Here is a 24,288-nt window from a genome sequence, read left to right as displayed (position 1 = left end):
GGCAGGAGAATCGCTTGAACCCAGGAGGCAGATATTGCAGTGAGCCGAGATCACGCCACTGCACTCCAGCCTGGGTGACGGAGTGAGGCTGTCTCAAAAATAAATAAATAAATAAATAAATAAATAAATGAAAAGAAATCATACAAAGTATGTTTCCCAGTTGCAATGGACTCTACATATATGTAAGGATTATATATAACGTCATACTAATTCTTCTGCCTCTCTTATTGAACCCTGAGTGATACGAGTTCTTAGTACAATACTAAAATCGTGATTCATAAAAAAAACCAAAATTGATACATTTATTGGATTTCATCAACATTAAACACTTTTAGGCTTCAAAAACACCACTAAGAAAATGAAAAGACAAGTCATAGGCAGGGAGAAAATATTTGCAAATCACTTTTCTGATAAAGGACTTATATCCAGCCAGGTGTGGTGACTCATGCCTATAATCCCAGAACTTTGGGAGGCTGAGGCAGGAGGATCATTTGAGCTCAGGAGTTAGAGACTAGCCTGGACAACACAATGAGACTCTGTCTCTACAAAAAGTTTTTAAAAATTAGCTGGGTGTGGTAGCACACACCTGTAGTCCCAGCTACTCAGGTGACTGAGGCAGGAGGATCCCTTGAGCCCAGGAATTCCAGGCGGCAGTGTACTATTATTGTACCAGTGCACCCCAGCTCGGACAACAGAGCAAGATCCTGTCAAAAAAAAGAACAAAACCCTATATCCAGAAGCTGTAAAGAAATGTTAAAACTCGGCCAGGCACGGTGGCTCATGCCTATAATCTCAGCACTTTGGGAGGCCGAGGAGGGTGGATCACGAGGTCAGGAGTTCAAGACCAGCCTGGCCAAGATGGTGACATTCCATCTCTACTAAAAATACAAAAGTTAACCAGATGTGGTGGCATGCGCCTGTAATCCCAGCTACTTGGGAGGCTGAGGCAGGAGAATCACTTGAACCCGGGAGGTGGAGGTTGTAGTGAGCTGAGATCGCACCACTGCACTCCAGCCTGGGTGACAGAGTGAGACTCCTTCTCAAAAAAAAAAAAAAAAAAGTTAAAACTCAATTTTAAAAATGGGCAAGTACTTGAATAGATATTTCACCAAAAAATATATGGAAATAGCTTAATAAGCACGTGAAACATGCTCATCATCATTTGTCATTAGGAAAATGCAAACTAAAACCACAGTGAGATACCACTTCACATGTACTAGGATGGCCATAATAAAAAAAAAACAGACAGAGGCCGGGTGCCTGTAATCCCAGCACTTTGGGAGGCAGAGGCGGGTGGATTACCTGAGGTCAGGAGTTTGAGACCAGCCTGACCAACATGGAGAAACCCCAACTCCACTAAAAACACAAAATTAGCAGAGTGTGGTGGCACATGCCTGTAATCCCAGCTACTAGGGAGGCTGAGGCAGGAGAATCGCTTGAACCTGGGAGGCGGAGGTTGCAGTGAGCTGAGATCATGCCACTGCACTCCAGCCTGGGCAGCAAGAGTGAAACTCCGTCTCAAAAAAAAAAAGACAGACAATAACAAGTGTCGTTGAGGAAATGGAGAAATTGGAACCTGCGTACATTGCTGATGAGAGTGTAAAATGGTACAGTCACTTTGGAAAACAGTTAAGTTTCTTTAAAAGTTAAACATAAACTTACCATATGTCCTAGCAATTCGACTCCTAGCTATCTACCCAAAAAAAAGTGGGCAAATAATGGCATTATTTATAAAAGCCCCAAAGTGGAAACAATTCATATGTATATCAACTGGTGAATGGGTAAGCAAAATGTGGTATAGCCAAACAACTGTGTAAACTAACAGTGAAAAGAAATTACCAAAATGCCCTATAACATGGCCGAATTTCAAAAACATAATGCAGGTTGAAAGAAAATAGACAGAAAATACCACCTATAATGTGATTCTGTTTGTGTGAAATATCCAGATAAAACAAACGTAGTGTGAGAGAAAATACATTAGTGACTGTGTGGTGCTGCTGATGGGCCTAAGGATTGACTATAAATTAGTATGAGGGATCTTTTTGGGATAATGGAAATGTTCTGAAATTAGATTGTTGGCTGGGTGCTGTGACTCACACCTGTAATCCCAGCACTTTGGGAGGCCAAGGCTGGTGGATCATTTGAGGTCAGGAGTTTGAAACCAGTCTGGCCAACATGGTAAAATCCCTGTCTCTACTAAAAATACAAAAAAATTAGCCAGGCGTGGTGGCAGGTGCCTGTAATCCCAGCTACTCGGGGGGCTGAGGCACGAGAATCGCTTGAACCTAAGAGGTGGAGGTTGCAGTGAGCCGAGATCTCGCCACTGCACTCCAGCCTGGGTGACAGAGTGATACCCTGTCTCAAAAAAAAAAAAAAAAAAATTAATAAATAAATTTAAAATAAATAAAAATAAAATTAGGTTGTGGTGATAAATGCACAACTCTGTAAATACACAGAAAATCATTTAATTTTACATTTAGCATGTATGCAAATTATACCTCAATAAAGCTGTTTTTTTTTGGCTGGGTGCAGTGGCTCATGCCTGTAATCCCAGCACTTTGGAAGGCCGAGGCAGGTGGATAACTTGAGGTCAGGAGTTTGAGAGCAGCCTGGCCAACATGGTGAAACCCTGTCTCCACTAAAAATACAAAAATTAGCCAGGCGTGGTGGTACACATCTGTAGTTCCAGCTACTCTGGAGGCTGAGGCAGGAGAATCGCTTGAAACCTGGAGGTGGAGGTTGCTTCGAGCTGAGATCAGGCCACTGCACTCCAGCCTGGGTGATAGAGCAAGACTGAAAAAAAAAAAAAAAGTTGTTTCTTTAAGAAAAAGTCAAACTCCGTCTACTCCAACTCCAAAATCATAAAGCACCCTCACATGTTTTTTTCTTTTGTTTCTTCTTTTCATCGAGGAAAGATGTACTAAATCTGCTTAGTATCTTGACATTGTTCTCGATAGCTTTTAATGCATCCTGTAACAACTCCATTTGTGCTATCCAGTGGTAGTGTTCATCCACATCCATTAGAGTCATCTCAGACAAAACAGCATCTTGAAGACAGTAAAAAAAAAATCATTTTTGTGCAGAAAAATAAATAACTATAGCTACATAGGCTTATAATACTGGGTAACTACTCAATATAGTAATATTGGGGAATATAGGTATCTCACACTTACTGCCATTCTGAGGCTTTTCTCTATGAATAAATTAAAAAGGAAGAAACTTGGAATAGAAGGCTAAATAGTAAGTCTTAGACATAAAGACATGAATAAGATTAAAAAGTGTCTATTTGGTTTGGTACCTAAAATGTGTGTGTGTGTGTTTTGTTTTGTTTTGAGACAGAGTCTTGCTCTGTTGCCTAGGCTGGAGTGCAATGGTGCAATCTCCACTCACTGCAACCTCTGCCTCCCGGGTTCAAGCGATTCTCCTGCCTCAGCCTCCCAAGTAGCTGGGATTACAGGCATGTGCCACCATGCCCAGCTAATTTTTGTATTTTTAGTAAAGATGGGGTTTCACCATGTTGGCCAGGCTGGTCTTGAACTCCTGACCTCAGGTGATCTACCCGCCTCAGCCTCCCAAAGTGCTGGCATTACAGTCGTGAGCCACCACACCCGGCCTATGTGTGTGTGTTTTAATATTGGAGATCTAAGCCCCAATTAACTCATTTGGCAAGTTATCCAGGTTTTTTTTTTTTTTTTTAAGAACGAGTCTGGCTCTGTCACCCAGGCTGGAGTGCAGTGGTGCAATCTCAGCTCAATGTAACCTCTACCTCCCAGGTTCAAGCAATTCTCCTGCCTCAGCCTCCCTAGTAGCTGGGACCAGAGGTGTGTGCCACCACGCCCAGCTAATTTTTGAATTTTTAGTAGAGATGGGGTTTCACCATGTTGGCCAGGCTGGTCTCAAACTCCTGACCTGGGGTGATCTGCCAGCCTCTGCCTCCCAAAGTGCTGGGATTACCAGCATGAGCCACTGCGCCCAGCCATTATCCAGTATTTATAACCCTCGTTGCATGAAATTTCTAGCAACAAAATAAAATTCCCTTTTTTGGTATTCTTAGTTTATTCATTCTTTTTGTTGTTGCTGTTGTTGTTGTTGTTGTTTTGGAGACAGTCTCACTCTGTCACCCAGGCTGGAGAGCAGTGTCACGACCTTGGCTCACTGCAATCTCCACCTCCCGGGTTCAAACAGTTCTCCTGCCTCAGCCTCCCGAGTAGCTGGGAATAAAGGCACATGCTGCCACACCCAGCTAATTTTTTGTATTTTAGTAGAGACGAGGTTTCACTGTGTTGCCCAGGCTGGTCTTGAACTCCTGAGCTCAGGCAATCCACCTGCCTCGGCCTCCCAAATTGCTAGGATTACAGGCGTGAGCCACGGCACCTGGCCAGTTTATTCATTCTTTCATTCAACCAGTGTCTACTCTGACGTGTGCTATTCTAGATGCTGTGGATACAACATTAAGTAAAACAAGTTCCCTGACTCCATATTGCTTACCTTCTGGTGAAAGGAGAGAGAGAAAAGGTTAATTATATAGGAAGTCAGATACTAATGCTATAGACAAAAATAAAGAAAGGTAGGCCGGGTGCAGTGGCTCACGCCTGTAATCCCAGCACTTTGGGAAGCCAAGGCAGGTGGATCATTTGAGGTAGGAGTTCAAGACCAGCCTGGCCAACATGGTGAAACCCTGTCTCTAGTAAAAATACAAAAATTAGCCGGGTGTGGTGGTGCAAGCCTCTGGTTCCAGGTACTAGGGAGGCTGAGGCAGGAGAATCGCTTGAGCCTGGGAGGCGGGAGTTGCCGTGAGCTGAGATCGCGCCCCTGCACTCCAGCTGGGTGACAGAGTGAGACCCTGTCTCAAAAAAAAAAAAAAAAAAAAAAGGGTAAAGTGTAAGGAAAAGTGCCAGGTGGTGGGGAATGGGGATGGTCAGAGAACATCTAATTTTAAAGTGGAATTTAAGCAGAGAATGAGCCATGTGTCCATGTGGTGGAAGATGCTCCAGATAAGGGAATAGTATGCATAAAGACACTGCTGGCATGCTTTAAAAAAAGCAAGGAGGCCAGCATAGCTGGCACTAAGTGAATGAGCCTATATTTTTCCCATTTTATTCCTACTGGAATAGAGGATAACCATTCTCTGAATAACCTCCTTAGTCTTTTCTGCTTTCGTCTGATTAATCCTTCAAAATTTACTTATATATTCTCTTCTCTATCTTTTTCATTAACTTTATGGTTTTCCTCTGAACCGCTTCTGTAAACTTACTCCATTCTTCCAACCAGGCCAGAATGTTGACAAGAGTCTTTTCTCTAATTTCAACAGTCTTAGCGTAAGTAGCCATTTTCTCAAGAAAAATAGTTCTCTCTTTTTTCTTATGTTCTGTAAGGGAGACATTCCTTTCAGAGGACGAGTTAAAAACAAGAGTATAGCGAGTCATTATCCGATGCACATTGTTCATTATTTCACTCAGCTGCATATCAATGTCCTGTCAGAATAAGAAGGGGGCATGCTCAGTTTGAAAAGAAGCTTTGGTCACCTTTCTTCTCAGAATGTCAGTGACAGTTAATTTAAAGCTATCCAATTAAAGTCTTGCTAATTCTAGCTTTTATTGTGAGTCCCAAATTTTCCCTCTTAAAAAAAATTCCTTTTTCCGCCTTCATCATCCCAGCAATGCTATGATATAATGGAAAGGGCATTGGGTTTGAAGCCATATCTGGATCTTAACTCTAGGTCTTTCATTAAAATGACTTTTAATAAATCACAGCATTTCTGAGCTCCCTCTGCCGCCTCTGTAAAATGATGGAGATACTAAATGCACAGTTGATGTGAAGTGTATAATATTTGTGAAAATGCTTTATAAGCTGTAGCTGCTAAAAAAAAAAAAAAAAGAAAGAAAGAAAAAGAAAACAGAAAAAAATGCAAGTTGCTTCTTTTTTCCTTTCTTACCTGGAAAGCAGTTATCAGACTATGCCTCAAACATACTTTTCTTTCGTTATCTCCTTTGCTCAAGAATCTTATCACTTATTAGCTTAGTACATTGAGTATATGGGGAAGAAAAAGAATTTTATCAGCAAATCTCTTTTCTTCATCACTCTATCCTAGAAATTTTTTACGGATGTAATTACTACCTCATATATGGCATTTGGAAATTTGTGAAATCATTTTTGGTTGTCATAATAATTGTGAGGGTGGACTACTGGCATTTAGTAGAGGGTACTAAGGAATGCTAGTCCACCCTACAGTGCAGTGGACAGTATCACACAGTGAACAACTGTCTCAAATCCTGTGTGACTTTTGAATGTCTCACCGGAATTCATGTAGGAAAACAAAATCTGTTTATAATTACCCAAGCCTTAAACCAAACTCCTTTTAAAATATAAACACAAGGCTGGGCGCAGTGGCTCACGCCTGTAATCCCAGCACTTTGGGAGGCTGAGGAGGGCAGATCTCGAGGTCAGGAGATCGAGCCCATCCTGGCCAACACGGTGAAACCCCGTCTCTCCTAAAAAAAATACAAAAAATTAGCCAGGCGTGGTGGCAGGCGCCTGTAGTCCCAGCTACTCGGGAGGCTGAGGCAGGAGAATGGTGTGAACCCGGAAGGTGGAGCTTGCAGTGAGCTGAGATCGCACCACTGCACTCCAGCCTAGGCGACAGAGCGAGATGCTGTCTAAAAATAAATAAATAAATAAAAATAAAAATAAAAATAAAATAAAATATAAACACAGACGAAGAACAGTGTCTCACGCCTGTAATCCAAGTGCTTTGGGAGACCAAAATGGGAGGATCTCTGGAGGCCATGCATTCAAGACCAGCCTGGGTGACAAAGTGAGATCCTGCCTCTTAAAAAAAAAAATTTTTTTTTGGCCAGGCATGGTGGCTCATGCCTGTAATCCCAGCACTCTGGGAGGCTGAGGTGGGTGGATCACCTGAGGTCAGGAGTTCGAGACCAGCCTGGCCAACATGGTGAAACCCCGTCTCTACTAAAAATACAAAAAATAGCCAAGCATTGTGGTGGATGCCTATAATTCCAGCTACTCAGGAAGCTGAGGCAGGAGAATGTCTTGAACCCAGGAGGTAAAGGTTGCAGTGAGCCCAGATCGTGCCATTGCACTCCAGCCTGGGCAACAAGAGTGAAACTCCGTCTCAAAAAAAAAAAAAAAAATTAACACAAAGTGTTTTTTGCCCAGTTTAATGATACACTGCAATTTCCAGGAATACAAATATTACGTAAATCAATTAAAAAAATTCTTTAAAATTTCTCCAAGAAAATTTCACCATTCTGGAACACCACAGTACCAACAGCTATGCACTAGTGATAATAGTATTTAGTGCCAGTACAATAAAGCTGAATTTGTATCAGCCTCCATTTGTATCTTTCATATTTATTTTAATTTTTCATATAGATGCAAGCCTCTGTCTACTTCTAGTGAAGTTTGACCTAAGATTTACACCCTGAAATGCGTGTTATTATAAATTGCTTTCCTTTTACTTATTCTCACACATATTAATTTTTAAAGTATAGGTAGTCTATCTGTGAATATCATTTTGGAGGAATAAAGAGAATGTTAAAAATATTTTTTAAAGGCACAGTAAATCTGACAGTTAAGAACCACTGGTTCACCCCTTCCAACTTTATTATTCTTTCATTTTGGCTTCAGACAAACTGAACTTTCTCTATAGTCCTTATAATAAGAGTAAGATGAGTGTGTAGTTCTCTTCCCTTTTGCGGCCATCTCCGAAGCCGGGGTGGCCAAAATGAAGTTCAATCCCTTTGTGACTTCCGACCGAAGCAAGAATCATAAAAGGCATTTCAATGCACCTTCCCACATTCGCAGGAAGATTATGTCTTCCCCTCTTTCCAAAGAGCTGAGACAGAAGTACAACATGTGATCCATGCCCATCTGAAAGAATGATGAAGTTCAGGTTGTATGAGGACACTATAAAGGTCAGCAAATTGGCAAAGTAGTCCAGGTTTACAGGAAGAAATATATTATCTACATTGAACGGGTGCAGTGGGAAAAGGCTAATGGCACAACTGTCCATGTGGGCCCTCGCCCCAGCAAGGTGGTTATCACTAGGCTAAAACTGGATAAAGACCCCAAAAAGATCCTTGAACAGAAAGCCAAATCTTGCCAAGTAGGAAAGGAAAAGAGCAAATACAAGGAAGAAACAATTGAGAAGATGTAGGAATAAAGTAATCTTATATACAAGCTTTGATTAAAACTTGAAACAAAAAAAAAGCGTAAGATTTGGATTTTGCCAAGCAAATCATCATGCAAAATGAGTATTCTGATGTTAGGTGTATTTGCTGTTACAGCAAATAATAATTTAAGTCAGGAAGACAGGTGAGCCAAGGCAAAGTTTGCTAAGCCAAATGATGAAGAATAACATTACAAGCTAATACATAGCACAATGAACAAGGAAAAGATACTACCAACTCCTCATAAATTCTCCCAGAAAAGTGAAGAGGAAGAAACACTTCCCAACTCATCCTTTGAAGCCAACGTATATCGAAACCAGACAAAGGCACTACAAAATAAGAAAACTAAATACAAACATGTCTGATGAATATTGATACAGAAAACCTTAGCAAAATACTAGCGAACAGAATTCAACAGCACGTTAAAAGGATTATACACCATGATCAAGTAGATTTATTTCTGGAATGCAAGGATGGTTAAATATATGTAAATCAATCAATGCAATGTGCCAAATTAACAGAATGACCAAAAAAAAAAAAAAAAAAGTGATCATCACAATTGATGCAGAAAAAGCATTTGACAAAATTTAACACCCTTTCATTATTAAAAAAAAAAAAAATACACAAGAGGCTGGGCACAGTAGCTCATGCCTCTAATGCCAGCACTTTGAGAGGCCAAGGCAGAAGTTTCACTTGTGTCCAGGAGTTCGAGACCAGCCTGAGCAACATGGTGAAACCCTGGCTCTACAAGAAATAAAAAATATCAGCCAGGTATGGTGGTGTGTGCTTATAGTTACAGCTAGTCAGGAGGCTGAGGTGGGAGGATTGCTTGAACCTGGGAGGTCAAGGCTGCAGTGAGCCATGATTATGCCACTGCACTCCAGCCTTGGTGACAGAGTGAGCCCGTGTCTTAACACAAACAAAAAACACAAACGAAAGAAACTAGAAACAGAAGAAAACTTCTTCAACATAATAAAGGCCATATATGAAAAACCCACAGGTTGTAATATACTCAATAGTGAAAGACTGAAAGCTTTTCCTCCAAGATTAGGAACAAGGCAAGGATGCCCACTTTCACCATCTATCTAACCTGGTATTGGAAGTCCTAGACAATTAGGCAAGAAAAAGAAATAAAGGCTGGGCACAGTGGCTCACTCCTGTAACCCCAGCACTTTGGAAGGCCAAGGCGGGCGGATCACAAGGTCAGGAGATCGAGACCATCCTGGCTAACACAGTGAAACCCCTTCTCTACTAAAAATACAAAAAAATAGCCAGGCATGGTGGCGGGCACCTGTAGTCCCAGCTACTCGGGAGGCTGAGGCAGGAGAATGGCATGAACCCAGGAGGCGGAGTTTGCAGTGAGCCAAGATCACACCACTGCACTCCAGCCTGAGAGACAGAGCGAGACTCCATCTCATAAAAAAAAAAAGAAGAAGAAAGAAATAAAAGGCACACAATTTGGAAAGGAAAAAGTAAAATTATCTCTGTTCACAGATAACATGATCTTAAATTGTAGAAACCCTGTATATGTAGAAAACTCTATATATGTAGAAAGCCCTAAGGATTACCCTCTGTGTGCATGTGCGCACACACACACACATACACACGCACAAACATGCTATTAGAACAATAAATTCAGCAAAGTTGCCAACATGGTGTAACCTTGTCTCTACTAAATATACAAAAATTAGCTGGGCATGGTTGTGCACACCTGTAGTCTCAGCTACTCAGGAGACTGAGGCAGGAGAATTGCTTGAACCTGGGAGGCAGAGGTTGCAGTGAGCTGAGATTATGCCACAGCACTCCAGCCTGGGCGACAGAGCAAGACTCTGTCTAAAAAAAAAAAAGGATAAAACTACTAGAAGGAAACAGGGGAAAAGTTCCATGACATTGTTCTAGACAATGACTTTTGTATATTCCAAAAAGTTCCAAAAGTACAGGCAACAAAAGCAAAAATAGACAAAAGGTTTTACATCAAACTAAACGGCTTCTTCATGATTTCACTCACATGTGCAATCTAAAGAAGTCAAACTCGCCAGGCACGGTGGCTCACGCCTGTAATCCCAGCACTTTGGGAGGCCGAGGTGGGTGGATCACGAGGTCTCAGGAGATCGAGACCATCCTGGCTAACATGGTGAAACCCCGTCTCTACTAAAAATACAAAAAATTAGCCGGGCGTGGTGGCAGGTGCCTGTAGTCCCAGTACTCAGGAGGCTGAAGCAGGAGAATTGCTTGAACCTGGGAGGTGGAGCTTGCAGTGAGTTGAGATTGCACCACTGCACTCCAGCCTGGGCAACAGAGCGAGACTCCATCTCAAAAAAAAAAAAAAAAAAAAAGAAGTCAAACTCATAGAAGCAGACAGTGCAGAACTGGTTAGCAGAGGCTGGGGATGGGCAGATTGTGGAGATGTTAGTCAAAGGATACAATTTTTCAGTTAGACAGGAGAAATAAGTTCAAGAGATGTATTATATATCATGGTAACTATAGTTAATAACAATGCATTTTATACTTGAAGATTGCTGAGAGGAGATATTAAGTGTTCTCACCACAAAAAGAAATGTGAAGTGGCCAGGCACGGTGGCTTACGCCTGTAATCCCAGCACTGTGGGAGGCCAAGGTGGGTGGATCACCTGAGGTCAGGAGATCGAGATCAGCCTGGCCAACATGGCAAAACCCTGTCTCTACTAAAAATACAATTAGCCAGACGTGGTGGCGCCCACCTGTAATCCCAGCTATAAGGAGGCAGGAGAATCGCTTGAACCTGGGAGGTGGAGGTTGCAGTGAGCCGAGATCATGCCATTGCACTCCAGCCTGAGAGACAGAGTGAGATCCTGTCTCGAAGAACAAACAAACAAACAAAGAAACAAACAAAAAAGATATGTGAGGAAATGCATGCATTAAGTAGTTGGATCTAGCCATTCCACAATGTATAAATATATCAAAACATACCGTTGTACACCACACATAAACAGTTTTGGTCAACTCAATATAGAAAAAGAACATTTTGGCCGGGAGCGGTGGCTCATGCCTGTAATCCCAGCACTTTGGGAGGCTGAGGCAGACAGATTACTTAATGTCAGGAGTTCGAGACCAGCCTGGCCAACACGGTGAAACCCCGTCTCTACTAAAAATACAAAAATTAGCCAGGCGTGGTGGCAGGTGCCTGTAGTCCCAGCTACTCGGGAGACTGAGGCAGCAGAATCACTTGAACTGGGCTGCAGTGAGCCGAGATTGCGCCACTGTACTCCAGCCTGGGTGACAGAGTGAGACTCCATCTCAATAAAAAAGAAAGAAAGAAAAAGAACATTAATGAATTATGGCTATGTACAACGATGTGTATCAATCACATGAACTTAGAATGAAGCAAAAGAAGCTAGACATTAATGAATACATATCAAGCGATTCCATTTATCAGGCAGAACTGACCTACAGTGTTAAAAGTCACAATAGTGGTTGTTTTGTGAGGAACCAGAGGCTTCTGTGATTCTTTGGATAATTCTTTGAGCTTTTCACTTTTGAATTTTCGTTCATATATACTCTAATTTTTTTAAGTTAACAAAAAGAATTCAACTAGGCCCATGTGGTGGCTCACACCTGTAATCCCAGCACTTTGGAAGGCTGAGGTGGGCAGATCACCTGAGTTTGGGAGTTTGAGACCAGCTTGGCCGACACTGTAAAACCATCTCTGCTAAAAATACAAAAATTATCCAGGCATGATGGTGTGTGACTGTAATCCCGGCTACTTGGGAGGCTGAGGCAAGAGAATAGCGTGAACCCAGCTGGGCGGTGGGGGGGTTAGGGAGAGGTTGCAGTGAGCCGAGATCGTGCCACTGCACTCCAGCCTGGGCAGCAGAATGAGACTCTGTCTCAAAAAACAACAACAACAAAAAATTCAACTTATGATTTCATCCCAGATGGATATTGGAAAAAACTTTCAGTTTTTTTTTTTCTATTCTATTTTTTTCTATTCAGCAAAACAGTTGTCAACTTATCAACACAGAAGACTTCCATGATTAGACCAAATGTGGGGTCAGAGGAGCAGATTCTCCCCGCCACCAAGCAGGGAACCATTTCTGCAATGGACATCAGATGGGTGTCTTTTATTTCAATTCAGACACTATCTACCTAGGTATAGTATCAGATCCCATAGGTCGGAGCCTCAGTCCCCAAAACTGCCCCCCACTCAGACACCAGTCACAAATCCAGGCCTCCAGAACTTCTGACCAATCAGCTTCAAGTTGGGGTTCCTAAGACCCCCTCTTTTGGTTGGATTAATTTGCTGGAGCAGCTCACAGAACTGGTTTATTGAAGAGATGCTAGGGCAAGGTATTGTGGAAAGGGAATGGAGCTTCTGAAGCAGCTACATTGTCTCTGTTGTATACCTGCGGTTCATCATCTGGTGCCAGGAAAATTTAGGACACGAATACACACTAGGAGTTTAGGAGTGGAGGTTTAATAGGCAGAAGAAAAGAGAAAGAAAAACAGCACTCTCAATAAAGAGAGGGAGATCTTCCCAGAGGAAAACACCGGCTGGTGGTGGATGTGCTAGATTTTATAGTCTGGCTTGAGGAGCTGGTGTCTGATTTACGTAAGGCTCACAGATTGGTGCAATCAGATATGACGTTTACATAGCGCATATGGAAGGCTGGTTGCTTCACCCTAATATTACTATGCAAATGAACTCTCCTTGGCCGGCACCACCTTGTCTCCTCCTTACTGTACACAAGGCTGGCAGAGAAGGAAAGATGGAACCGCCCTGTTGAACATGTCTAGTCCCTAGTTTCTGCTGGCATTCACCCCTGCAAGCTCCCAGCTTGCTGGTCTGTGTCTGCAGCTCGACTTTACAGGCTGCTCTTTGTTAGAAAATGATTTGGGGCTGCTTTTCATTAAAAAGAAAAGCCTTACCAAGGACTCCCATACCCTCACTATCTGCCCAAGTGATTTCTTCTTAACTCCTGTATCACTTTCATTTTCTCTCTGGGCACCACACTCTCCAGGAGCCTCCCATGTGTTCAACTCTCTGTAAGCTCTCCAAACCCTGTCTTTTGGGTTTGTATGGAGGTTTGATTACGTAGGCATGGTTGATTAAACCATTGGCCATAGATAAGCAGCTTGACCTTCAGCGGCTTTCCCCACCCCTGAAGGTTGGAGGGTGGGGTTGAAAGTCCCAACCCTCTAATCAGGCCTTTGTCTTTCTAATGACCAGTCCCATCCTGAAGCTAGCTGTCAATCATTAGCATACAAAAAGACATCACTTTGGAGATTCCAAAGATTTTAAGAATTGTTATATTTCACAATATCCCAATGGAATAATATGGTCAAGATTTATCCTCTCAGCCGGGCGCAGTGGCTCACCCCTGTAACTGCACACTTTGGGAGGCAGAGGCGGGAGGATCCCCTGAGGTCAGGAGTTCAAGACTAGCCTGGGCAACACAGTGAAACCCCGTCTCTACTAAAAATACAAAATTTAGCCAGGCATGGTGGCACGTGCCCATAATTCCAGCTACATGGGAGGCTGAAGCAGGAGAATCGCTTGAACCTGGGAGGCGGAGGTTGTGGTGAGAATGCGCCATTGCACTCCAGCATGGGCAACAAGAGCGAAACTCCGTCTCAAAAAAAAAAAAAAGATGTACCTCTCATCCTGTCAACTAAGTGACAGTTGACAGTTACCTAAAAGGATTAATGAGAACAATTCACAGACCTCACCTAGGAAGGGGCAATAGTTTCTCCCTAGGAAAAATTAATTTCTTAAAATACAGTGCCTGGGCACAGTGGCTCATGCCTGTAATCTTAGCACTCTGGGAGGTCGAAGCGAGCAGATCACTTGAGATCAGGTGGCCAACATGGAGAAACTCCATTTCTACCAAAAATACAAAAATTAGCTGGGCGTGGTGCATGCCTGAGGTCCCAGCTACTCCGAAGGCTGAGGTGGGAGGATCACTTGAGCCTGGGAGGCGTAGCGACACTACACTCCAGCCTGGGCAACAGCAGAGGGAGACTCTGTCATTAAAAAAAAAAAAAAAAAAAAAAAAATCAGGTATGATGACTCATGCCTGTGATCTCAGCATTTTGGGAGGCTGAGATGGGAGGAATGCTTGACGTCAAGAGTTCAAGACTAGCTTGAGCAAAATAACAAAACCTTATCTCTACTAAAAATAAAAAAATAGGCTGGGCACTGTGGCTCACTCCTGTAATCCCAGCACTTTGGGAGGCCGAGGTGGGTGGATCACCTGAGGTTGGGAGTTCGAGACCAGCCTGACCAACATGGAGAAACCCCGTCTCTACTAAAAATACAAAATTAGCCGGGCATGGTGGTGCATGCCTGTAATTCCAGCTACTTGGGAGGCTGAGGCAGTAGAATTGCTTGAACCTGGGAGCTGGAGGTTGCAGTGAGCTGAGATTGTGACATTGCACTCCAGCCTGGGCAACAAGAGTGAAACTCCATCTCAAAAAAAGAAACTTCGTTGGGCCAGATGGTTTTGCAGGTAAATTCTACCCAACTGGCGAGTTGATGTACTCCTGAGATAGAAGACTGATGCTGTATTGCTGGCTTTCCCAGATGAAAGCAAACTACTTCTGGTGGGCCTTATTGACAGATTGGAAGAAATAATCATAGCGGCATACCAGGAACCAGGGAATGTGTTAATTTGTTCAAGCAATGAAACCACATCTGGTACAGAAGCTGTGACTGGAGTTAGTACCTAGTTAAGCTTACAATAATCCACTGTCGTTCTCCAAAATCCATCTGTATTCTTTACAGGCCAAACAGGAAAGTTGAATGAGGATATGGTTGAAATCACCACTAAGGAATCTTTGAAGTCCTTGATGATGGCACTAATTCCTCCAGGAATGGGATATTTGCTTTATTTTTACTGTTTTCCTAGGTAGAGGCACCAGTGGCTCCTATTTGGCCTTTCCCACCATAGTAGCCCTCACTCCACAAGTAAGGGAGTCAGTGTGGGGATTCTGCCAGCTGTAGAGTATGTATATTCCAATTATACATTTTGGAACTTGTGAAATAACCACAGGATGGGTTTGGGGAACATACTAGGTTCACTGTGAGATGGGCCTGAGCTAAAGCTCTTTTGATTAATGGGTAGACCACAATAGCATTTTGGATCTCCTGGAATTAATGTCAGCTCAGAGCCAGTGTCCAGCAGTCCCCCAAAAGGTCTGATTATTTCCTTTTTCCTAATGCACACTCTGGTACAAGGTCATAGGTCCCCTTGGGGAAGGTCAGGAGAAAAAGTAATAGTATAAAGGTAGACCCAGGGTCCTTCTTCAAGGGAACTTGAGGTCCTGTTCACTCAGGGAGCTCTGAGTCTGTCAACTGGCTCAAGTTTGGGAATTGACTGATTGACTCTGACTCTGTTTTCATGGTTCATGATTCAGGTATTTATGTTCATTCGACCTAGGAATTTCCTACTTGTTCAGATTAAGTAAGAATTTAGTAGGCTTCCTATCTATTCATTTCTGGGAACACCATGATCAACTAGCCAATGCCATAGGTCAGTACGAGTCAGACTATTTTGATTGCTGCTTTGATGCTGCTGTCCATTACAGTAATCATATCCACCTTGCCTTTGGTGGTTGGGTGCCACTACTGGGTCCCAGTTAGGTTTACAAATTCAGTGACTACAGTTCCCACTGTTAAGGTCTGAACTCTAGAGAAGAGTGATCACAGAGCTCTTCAAGGATGCCGGGGTTTCCTTCACTATATTTTTTCTCATACTAGTGGTGAAAGGGCCCAGCACAGTGGCACATGTCTATAATCCCAGCATTTTGGGAGGCTGAGGTAGCCACCACCCCTGGCTAATTGTTGTATGTTTTGTAGAAACAGGGTCTCGCCATGTTGCCTAGGGTGGTCTCAAACTCCTTAGCTCAAGCAGTCCTCCCACTTTGGACTCCCAAAGCCATGAGCTACCATGCCCTGCCTCCCTTTTTTTTTTTTTTTTTTTTTTCCTGAGATGGAGTCTTGCTCCATCGCCCAGGTTGGAGTGTAGCGGTGCAATTGCAGCTCACTGCAACCTCCGCCTCCCAGGTTCAAGCAATTTTCCTGCCTCAGCCTCCCGAGTAGCTGGGATTACAGATGCCTGCTACTATACCTGGCTGATTTTTGGATTAGTAGAGATGGGGTTTCACCATGTTGGCCAGGCTAGTCTCAAACTCCTGACCTCGGGTGGTCTGATCCACCCTTGTCAGCCTCCCAAAGTGCTGGGATTACAAGCATGAGCCACCATGCCAGGCCTTATTTTATTTTTTAATTTAATTTTTTACTTTTATATATATTTTTTGAGACAGAGTCTCGCTGTCACCCAGGCTGGAGTGCAGTGGCGCGATCTTGGCTCACTGCAACCTCCACCTCCCAGGTTCAAGCAATTCTCCTGCCTCAGCCTTCCGAGTAGCTGGGACTACAGGTACCCGCCACCATGCCCGGCTAATTTTTGTATTTTTAGTAGATATGGGGTTTTACCATATTGGCCAGGCTGGTTTCAAACTCCTGACCTTGTGATCCGCCTGCCTCAGCCTCCCAAAGTGCTGGGATTACAGGCGTGAGCCACCACACCTGGCCTATTTTATTTTTTTTGAGACAGTCTCACTGTCTCCAGTCACCTAGGCTGGAGTGCAGTGGCTCGATCTTGGCTCACTGCAGCCTCGGCCTCCTAGGCAGATTCTCATGCTTCGGCCTCCCAGGTAGCTGGGATTACAGGCCTGGGCAACTGCGCCTGGCCTAGTAGTTTATTTTTTAAAATGAACATTTACTACCTTTAGACTTAGCCATTCCAAGCTTAGGTATTTATTCCAGAGAAATGAAAGCATATATCTGTATAATGACTTGTACATGAATGTTTATAGCATCTTATTTGTAATAACCCAAAACCAGAAACAGCCCATGCCATGCCATGCCATGGAAAAACACTCAACAATAAAAAGGAATCAACTATTCATATATGCAAAAGTGTGGATGAATCTCAAAATAATTATGCTAAGTGAAAGACATGAGGCAGAAGAAAGTAGATACTGTATGGCTCCACTTATATAAAATCTAAAATATGCAAACTAATATACAGTGACAAGCAGATTGGTGGTTAGCTGGGGATTGAGGTGGGGGGCAGGGAACAGCATGTGGGAGGGATTATAAAGCGGCATGAAAAACTTTTGGGGGAAATGGGCAAAATCATTATGTCGGTGTGGTGAAGGTTTCACAGGTTTGTTTGTTTGTTTTGAGACAGAGTCTCACTCTGTCGCCCAGGCTGGAGTGCAGTGGCACGATCTCGGCTCACTGCAAGCTCCGCCTTTCCGGGTTCACGTCATTCTCCTGCCTCAGCCTCTAGAGCAGCTGGGACTACAGGCGCCCGCCACCACGCCCGGCTAATTTTTTGTATTTTTAGTGGAGACGGGGGTTTCACCGTGTTAACCAGGATGGTCTCGATCTCCTGACCTCGTGATACGCCCGCCTCGGCCTCCCAAAATGCTGGGATTACAGGCATGAGCCCCCGCGCCCGGCCGGTTTCACAGGTATCTACGTATATCAATAATTTTTTTTGAGACAGAGTCTCGCTCTATTCCCGGGCTGGAGTGCAATGGCGCGGTCTTCACTCACTGCAACCTCCGCCTCCTGGGTTCGAGCAATTCTACTGCCTCAGCCTCCCGAGTAGCTGGGACTACAGTCGCGTGCCACCACACTCGGCTAATTTCTTTTTTTTTTTTTTTTTGGTATTTTTAGTAGAGACGAGGTTTCACCATGTTAGCCAAAATGGTCTCGACCTCCTTAGCTCGTGATCCGCCCGCCTCGGCCTCCCAAAGTGCTGGGATTACAGGCCTGAGCCACCGCGTCCAGCCAGTATCAATACTTGTATACTTTTTTTTTTTTTTGAGACGGAGTCTTGCTCTGTCTCCCAGGCTGGAGTGCAGTGACACAATCTCGGCTCACTGCAAGCTCCGCCTCCCGGGTTCACGCCATTCTCCTGCCTCAGCCTCTCCGAGTAGCTGGGACTACAGGCACCTGCCACCACGCCAGGCTAATTTTTTGTATTTTTAGTAGAGACGGGGTTTCACCGTGTTAGCCAGGATGGTCTCGATCTCCTGACCTCGTGATCTGCCCGCCTCGCCTCCAAAGTGCTGGGATTACAGGCGTGAGCCACCGCTCCTGGCTCGATACTTGCGTACTTCTAAAATGTACATTTTGGCTGGGCGCGGTGGCTCACTTATGTAATCCTAGCACTTTGCGAGGCCGAGGCGGGCGGATTACCTGAGGTCAGGAGTTCAAGACCAGCCTGGCCAACACGGTGAAACCTTCACTTTCAACATGGTGAAACCCTGTCTCTACTAAAATACAAAAAACAACCGGGCATGATGGCGGGTGCCTGTTGTCTAGTCTCAGCTGCTCGGGAGGCTGAGGGAGGAGAATTGCTTGAGCCTGGGAGGCGGAGGTTGCAGTGATCCGAAGTGGCGCCATTGCACTCCAGCCTGGGTGACAGAGCGAGACTCCATCTCAAAAAAAAAAAAAAAAAAAGTGTATTTTAGGCCAGGCGTGGTGGCTCAAGCCTGTAATCTTAGCACTCTGGGAGTCTGAGGCAGGCAGATTGCTTTAGCTCAGGAGTCCAAGACCAGCCTGGGCAACATGGTGAAACCCCATTTATACAAAAAATACAAACATTCGCTGGACGTGGTGGTGTGTGTGCCTGTAGTCTCAGCTACTTGGGAGGCTGAGGTGGGAGGACGGCTTGAGCCCCGGAGGCAGAGGTTGCATACATTTTATTGTATGCTAACTGTACCTCAATAAAGCTATTAAAAGCAAACACTGTGTTATTGTTGCTAGTTGCCAGAAGTTGGAACAGGAGAAAGTCTGTGTGAAGAGTGGGAACTTATCGATATTTAGCACTCTTTTTTTCTGTGAGGCAGAGTCTTGCTCTGTCACCCAGGCTGGAGTGCATTGGCATGATCTCGGCTTGCTGCAACCTCCGCCTTTCGGGCTCAAGTGATTCTCTTGCCTCAGCCTCCTGAGTAGCTGGGACTACAGGCAGGAGCCACCACACCCGGCTAATTTTTTGTATTTTTAGTAGAGACGGGGTTTCACCATATTGGCCAGTTGGTCTTGAAATCCTGAGCTCCAGTGATCTGCCTGCCTCTGCCTCCCAAGATGCTAGGATTACAGGCATGAGCTACTACCCTTGGCCGAGCACTCTGTTTTTTTATTTTTTGTTTTTAAAAAGAATATATAAAATGGGCTGGGCGTGGTGGCTCATGCCTGTAATCTCAGCACTTTGGGAGGGGGGCGGATCACGAGGTCAGGAGATCAAGACCATCCTGGCTAACATGGTGAAACCCTGTCTCTACTAAAAATACAAAAACAATTAGCCAGGTGTGGTGGCCGGTGCCTGTAGTCCCAGCTACTTGGGAGGCTGAGGCAGGAGAATCGCCTGAACCTAGGAGGTAGAGGTTGCAGTGAGCCAAGATGGCGACACTGCACTCTGGCCTTGGTGACAGAGCAAGACTTGGTCACAAAGAAAAAAAAAAAAAAATATATATATATATATATATATATATGTATATATTAGTTGGGTGTGGTGGTGCATGCCTGTAATCCCAGCTACTTGGGAGGCTGAGGCAGGAGAATCACTTGAACCCAGAATATGGAGGTTGCAGTGAGCCGAGATCGTGCCACTGCACTCAGCCTGAACAATAGCATGAGAGTCTGCCTCAAAAAAAAAAATCTGGCCGGGCGCGGTGGCTCAAGCCTGTAATCCCAGCACTTTGGGAGGCCGAGGCGGGTGGATCACGAGGTCAGGAGATCGAGACCATCCTGGCTAACACGGTGAAACCCCGTCTCTACTAAAAATTACAAAAAAAAATTAGCCGGGCGTGTTGGCGGGCGCCTGTGGTCCCAGCTACTTGGGAGGCTGAGGCAGGAGAACGGCGTGAACCCAGGAGGTGGAGGTTGCGGTGAGCCGAGATCGCGCCACCACACTCCAGCCTGGGGGACAGAGAAAGACTCCGTCTCAAAAAAAAAAAAAAAAATCTATCTATCTATCTATCTATCTATCTATCTATCTATCTATCAATCATCTATCTATCTATCTATCATCTATCTATCTATCATCTATCATCTATCTATCTATCATCTATCTATCTATCTATCTATCTATCATCTATCTATCTATCATCTATCTATCTATCATCTATCTATCTATCATCTATCTATCTATCATCTATCTATCTATCATCTATCTATCATCTATCTATCTATCATCTATCTATCTATCTATATCTATCTATCATCTATCTATCTATCTATCTATCTATCTATCTATCTATCTATCATCTATCATCTATCTGCCTACCTACCTATGGAGAGAGAGAGACAGAGGTCTTACTATGTTGCCCAGACTGGTCTTGAACTCCAGGGCTCAAGCGATCCTCCTGTCTTGGCCTCCAAAGTGCTGGGATTACAGGAGTGAGCCACTGTGCCTGGCTAATACTCTTTTCTCTTTTTTTTTGAGATAGACTCTCCCTCTGTCACCAGACTGGAATGTAGTGGCACAATCTATAGCTCACTGTAACCTCGAATTCCTGGTCTCAAGGGACCTTCTCGAGTAGCTGGGACTGCAAGTGCATACCACCACTTCCCGGCTAATTTTTAAATTTTTTGTAGAGACAGGGTCTTGCTTTGTTGCCTGGGATGGTCTCAAACTCCTGGGCTCAAGTGAGCCTCTCACCTTGACCTCCCAAAGTGCTGAGATTACAGGCATGAGCCACTGTGACCAGTTTAGCTTTCCTTAAACATAGGAAAGAACTTCCCCGTAATCAATTTCATCAAACATGACTGATTTTTGTTTGTTTGTTTGTTTGTTTGTTTTTGAGATAGGGTCTCGCTATGTCACCCATGCTGAGTGGGGTGCAGTAGTGCGAGCATGGTGCTCACTGCAGTCTCCTGGGTTCAGGGGATCCTCTGGCCTCCCAAGGAGCTGGGACTACAGGCTTGAGCCAACATGCCTGGCTAACTTTTTCATTTTTAGTAGACAGGAGGTCTCCTTATGTTGGCCAAGCTGGTCTAGAACTCCTGGGCTCAAGAGATCCTCCTGCCTTGGCCTCCCAAAGCATTGGGATTACAGGCCTGAGTCTCTGTGCCTGTCCTGATTTTGTTGTACTTCAAGAGAATAAAATGCAGTATAACCTTGTTTGGGGGTCTATTAGATTCTTATGTATTTATTTATTTATTTTTCTAAAAATATAGATGGGGTCTCACTATGTTGACCAGGCTGGTCTCTAACTCCTGGCCTCAAGGGATCCTCCCATCTCAGCCTCCCAACGTGTTGGGATTACAGGCATAAGCCACTGCACCCGGCTGACATTATGTAAACACTCTTCTTCTTCTCCTTGAATTTCTCCTAATTTCTCCTTGAAGTGTACAGGGAAAATAAAAGGAGCTAGAATTCAAAGCAATCTAAATTCTATCTGGTTAATAGCTGTTTGATAAAACCTCCATAGGGAACAAACGAAAACTTTTTTTTTTTGAGAGGGAGTTTGGCTCTTGTTGCCCAGGCTGGAGTGCAATGGTGCAATCTTGGCTCACCACAACCTCCGCCTCCCTGGTTCAAGCAATTCTCCTCCCTCAGCCTCCTGAGTAGCTGGGATTACAGGCAAGTGCAATCATGCCCAGCTAACTTTTTGTATTTTTAGTAGAGACGGTGGTTTCTCCATGTTGGTCAGGCTGGTCTTGGACTCCCGACTCAGTGATCCGCTCGCCTCGGCCTCCCGAAGTGCTGGGATTACAGGCGTAAGCCACCATGCCTGGCTTGATTTATTTTTTTAAATAGCTTTATTAAACCTGATATAAAGAGATTAATTTCAAATTGGAGCTTGTTGTATCCACAGTCAGTGTCAGATGAAATTGTCATTCAAAGTCAAAGCTACCCTCAATACAGTCAAATATCATGAAAGTGGTTTCTAAAATAAACAAAAATGTACTTGGTCACAGAAAGTTTAAAAAGAAAATTGCAGTCTGTAAACTTTGGATTCACTACCTACCTCTCTGGCTCGATGGAGCTGTGCGCGCTCAATCCTAGAGATAATATCCTTTACTGAGAATGGGATCTCAAGGTTAGGGAGCATCAAAGGACTAAGGACATTTTGGGGCTCTCTTCTCATGATGGTGGAATCCTTGATGCATTTTTCTGATTCAGGATCATTGTCTATCTCATTTTTCATTTTGAAAAACATTTTGAAAATGTGGGTGATTTCCTTTTATTTCTTCTTTTTCACAGAATCTACAAAAATGCTAATAAGGATATCCAGTAGGAAGCTAGGAGAGGTCTTTCCTGATCCCAGAAGTTGTGGCATAGTCTGCTACTAATTGGTGGCTACCATGATATTCCCATCCTGTTGATGTCACAATAGACCCACTGTGAGATTATCATTGATCAAACATGTAAAGAATGCTGTGTGCAGAGAACTGGTCATTCTATATGCTGCCATGGTAGAAGGGTGAGGGGGGAAGGAGTGTAGGAAATAATGGACAACAGGAATGCTAAAATAAATAGAAGATATAGCCCTGCTTAAATAAGCTTAAAATCTAGATGTGTTGGCCGGGTGCAGTGGCTCATGCTTGTAATCCCAGCACTTTGGGAGCCTGAGGCAGGTGTTTGAGACCAGCCTGACCAACATGGAGAAACCCCGTCTCTACTAAAAAAAAATACAAAATTAGCCAGGTGAGGTGGCACATGCCTGTAGTCCCAGCTACTCGGGAGGCTGAGGCAGGAGAATCACTTGAACCCGGGAGGCGGAGGTTGTGGTGAGCCGAGATCGCATCATTGCACTCCAGCCTGGGCAATAAGAGTGAAACTGTCTCAAAAAAAAAAAAAAAAAAAAAAAAATCTAGGTGTGTCAAATATAACTCCTGGTTCTTCTCTCTTCCTGGGGTTTTGCTTAAGTATTTTTAAGCCTGTAATGGAATAAGGGTTACAACTACTTCCTCAGCTGCCCCTTAACTTTTCCTAGACATGCAGTAACTTGGAAGATATCATTTGGATGAAGTAACTTGGATGATATCATTTGGGTGAGGATCACACTCTGCACTACTTACTCTTTTTTCTTTTCTTTTCTTTTTTTTCCTTGTTTTCAAGACAGAGTCTCACTTTGTTACCCAGGCTGGAGTGCAGTGGCATGATCTTGGTTCACAGCAACCTCTGCCTCCCAGGTTCAAGAGATTCTTGTGCCTCAGCCTCCCTGAGTAGCTGGAATTACAGGTACGTGCCACCACGCCTGGCTAATTTTTGTTTAGTATTTGCTTCTGTTTTTTTTAATAATAAAAAAGCATTAGAGAAGGTTGAAGTCCTCTTTGATGTCCCCCACCCCCGGTTCCTTCCTTCCCTACTGTCCCATTCCAGAGGAAATGACAATCATGAATTTTACATATTTGTGTCTAGTCTATTTTTACATAGTTTTACTACAGGTGTCTCTTTCTTTCTTTCTTTCTTTCTTTCTTTCTTTCTTTCTTTCTTTCTTTCTTTCTTTCTTTCTCTTTCTTTCCTTCCTTCCTTCCTTTCTTTCTTTCTCTTTTCTTTTCTTTCTTTTTTTTTTTTTGAGGCAGAATCTCACTCTGTTGTCCAGGCTGGAGTGTAGTAGTGCCATCTCAGCTGACTGTAACCTCTGCCTCCCAGGTTCAAACAATTCTCCTACCTCAGCCTCCTGAGTAGCTGGGATTACAGGCGTGTGCCACCACACCTGGCTAATTTTTTTTTTTTTTTGAGACGGAGTCTCGCCTGTGGCCCAGGCTGGAGTGCAGTGGCGCCATCTCGGCTCACTGCAAGCTCCGCCTCCCAGGTTTGTGCCATTCTCCTGCCTCAGCCTCCCGAGTAGCTGGGACTACAGGCACCTGCCACCACACCCGGCTAGTTTTTTGTATTTTTTAGTAGAGACGGGGTTTCACTGCGTTAGCCAAGATGGTCTCGATCTCCTGACCTCGTGATCCGCCCGCCTTGGCCTCCCAAAGTGCTGAGATTACAGGCGTAAGCCACTGTGCTCTGCCTACACCTGGCTAATTTTTTATATTTTTGGTAGATATGGGGTTTCACTGTGTTGGCCAGGCTGGTCTCAA

The 24,288-nt window shown here is 44.0% G+C and overlaps 1 protein-coding gene and 1 pseudogene across 1 annotated transcript in view; one reads left to right on the top strand and one right to left on the bottom strand.

Annotated features, from left to right (window-relative positions):
• FAM186A (family with sequence similarity 186 member A) overlaps positions 1–22,484 on the bottom strand; it is a 49,872-nt gene extending 27,388 nt beyond the window's left edge. The window contains exons 1-3 of the mRNA XM_063610467.1: positions 22,221–22,484; positions 5,255–5,474; positions 2,877–3,047 (exon numbers count right to left, since the gene is read on the bottom strand). Coding sequence (XP_063466537.1) covers positions 2,877–3,047; positions 5,255–5,474; positions 22,221–22,412 — 583 coding nt within the window. The 5' untranslated portion in view covers positions 22,413–22,484. The remainder of the gene's footprint in view (positions 1–2,876; positions 3,048–5,254; positions 5,475–22,220) is intronic.
• On the top strand, positions 7,702–8,229 carry LOC129491094 (large ribosomal subunit protein uL24-like; annotated as a pseudogene).
• Positions 22,485–24,288: the final 1,804 nt, after the last annotated feature.

This window comes from Symphalangus syndactylus, chromosome 10 (genome assembly GCF_028878055.3).
Source record: "Symphalangus syndactylus isolate Jambi chromosome 10, NHGRI_mSymSyn1-v2.1_pri, whole genome shotgun sequence".
NCBI classification, from domain to species: domain Eukaryota; kingdom Metazoa; phylum Chordata; class Mammalia; order Primates; family Hylobatidae; genus Symphalangus; species Symphalangus syndactylus.
Note: the sequence above shows the minus strand (reverse complement) of the source record. Positions and strands in the feature narration are given on the sequence as shown.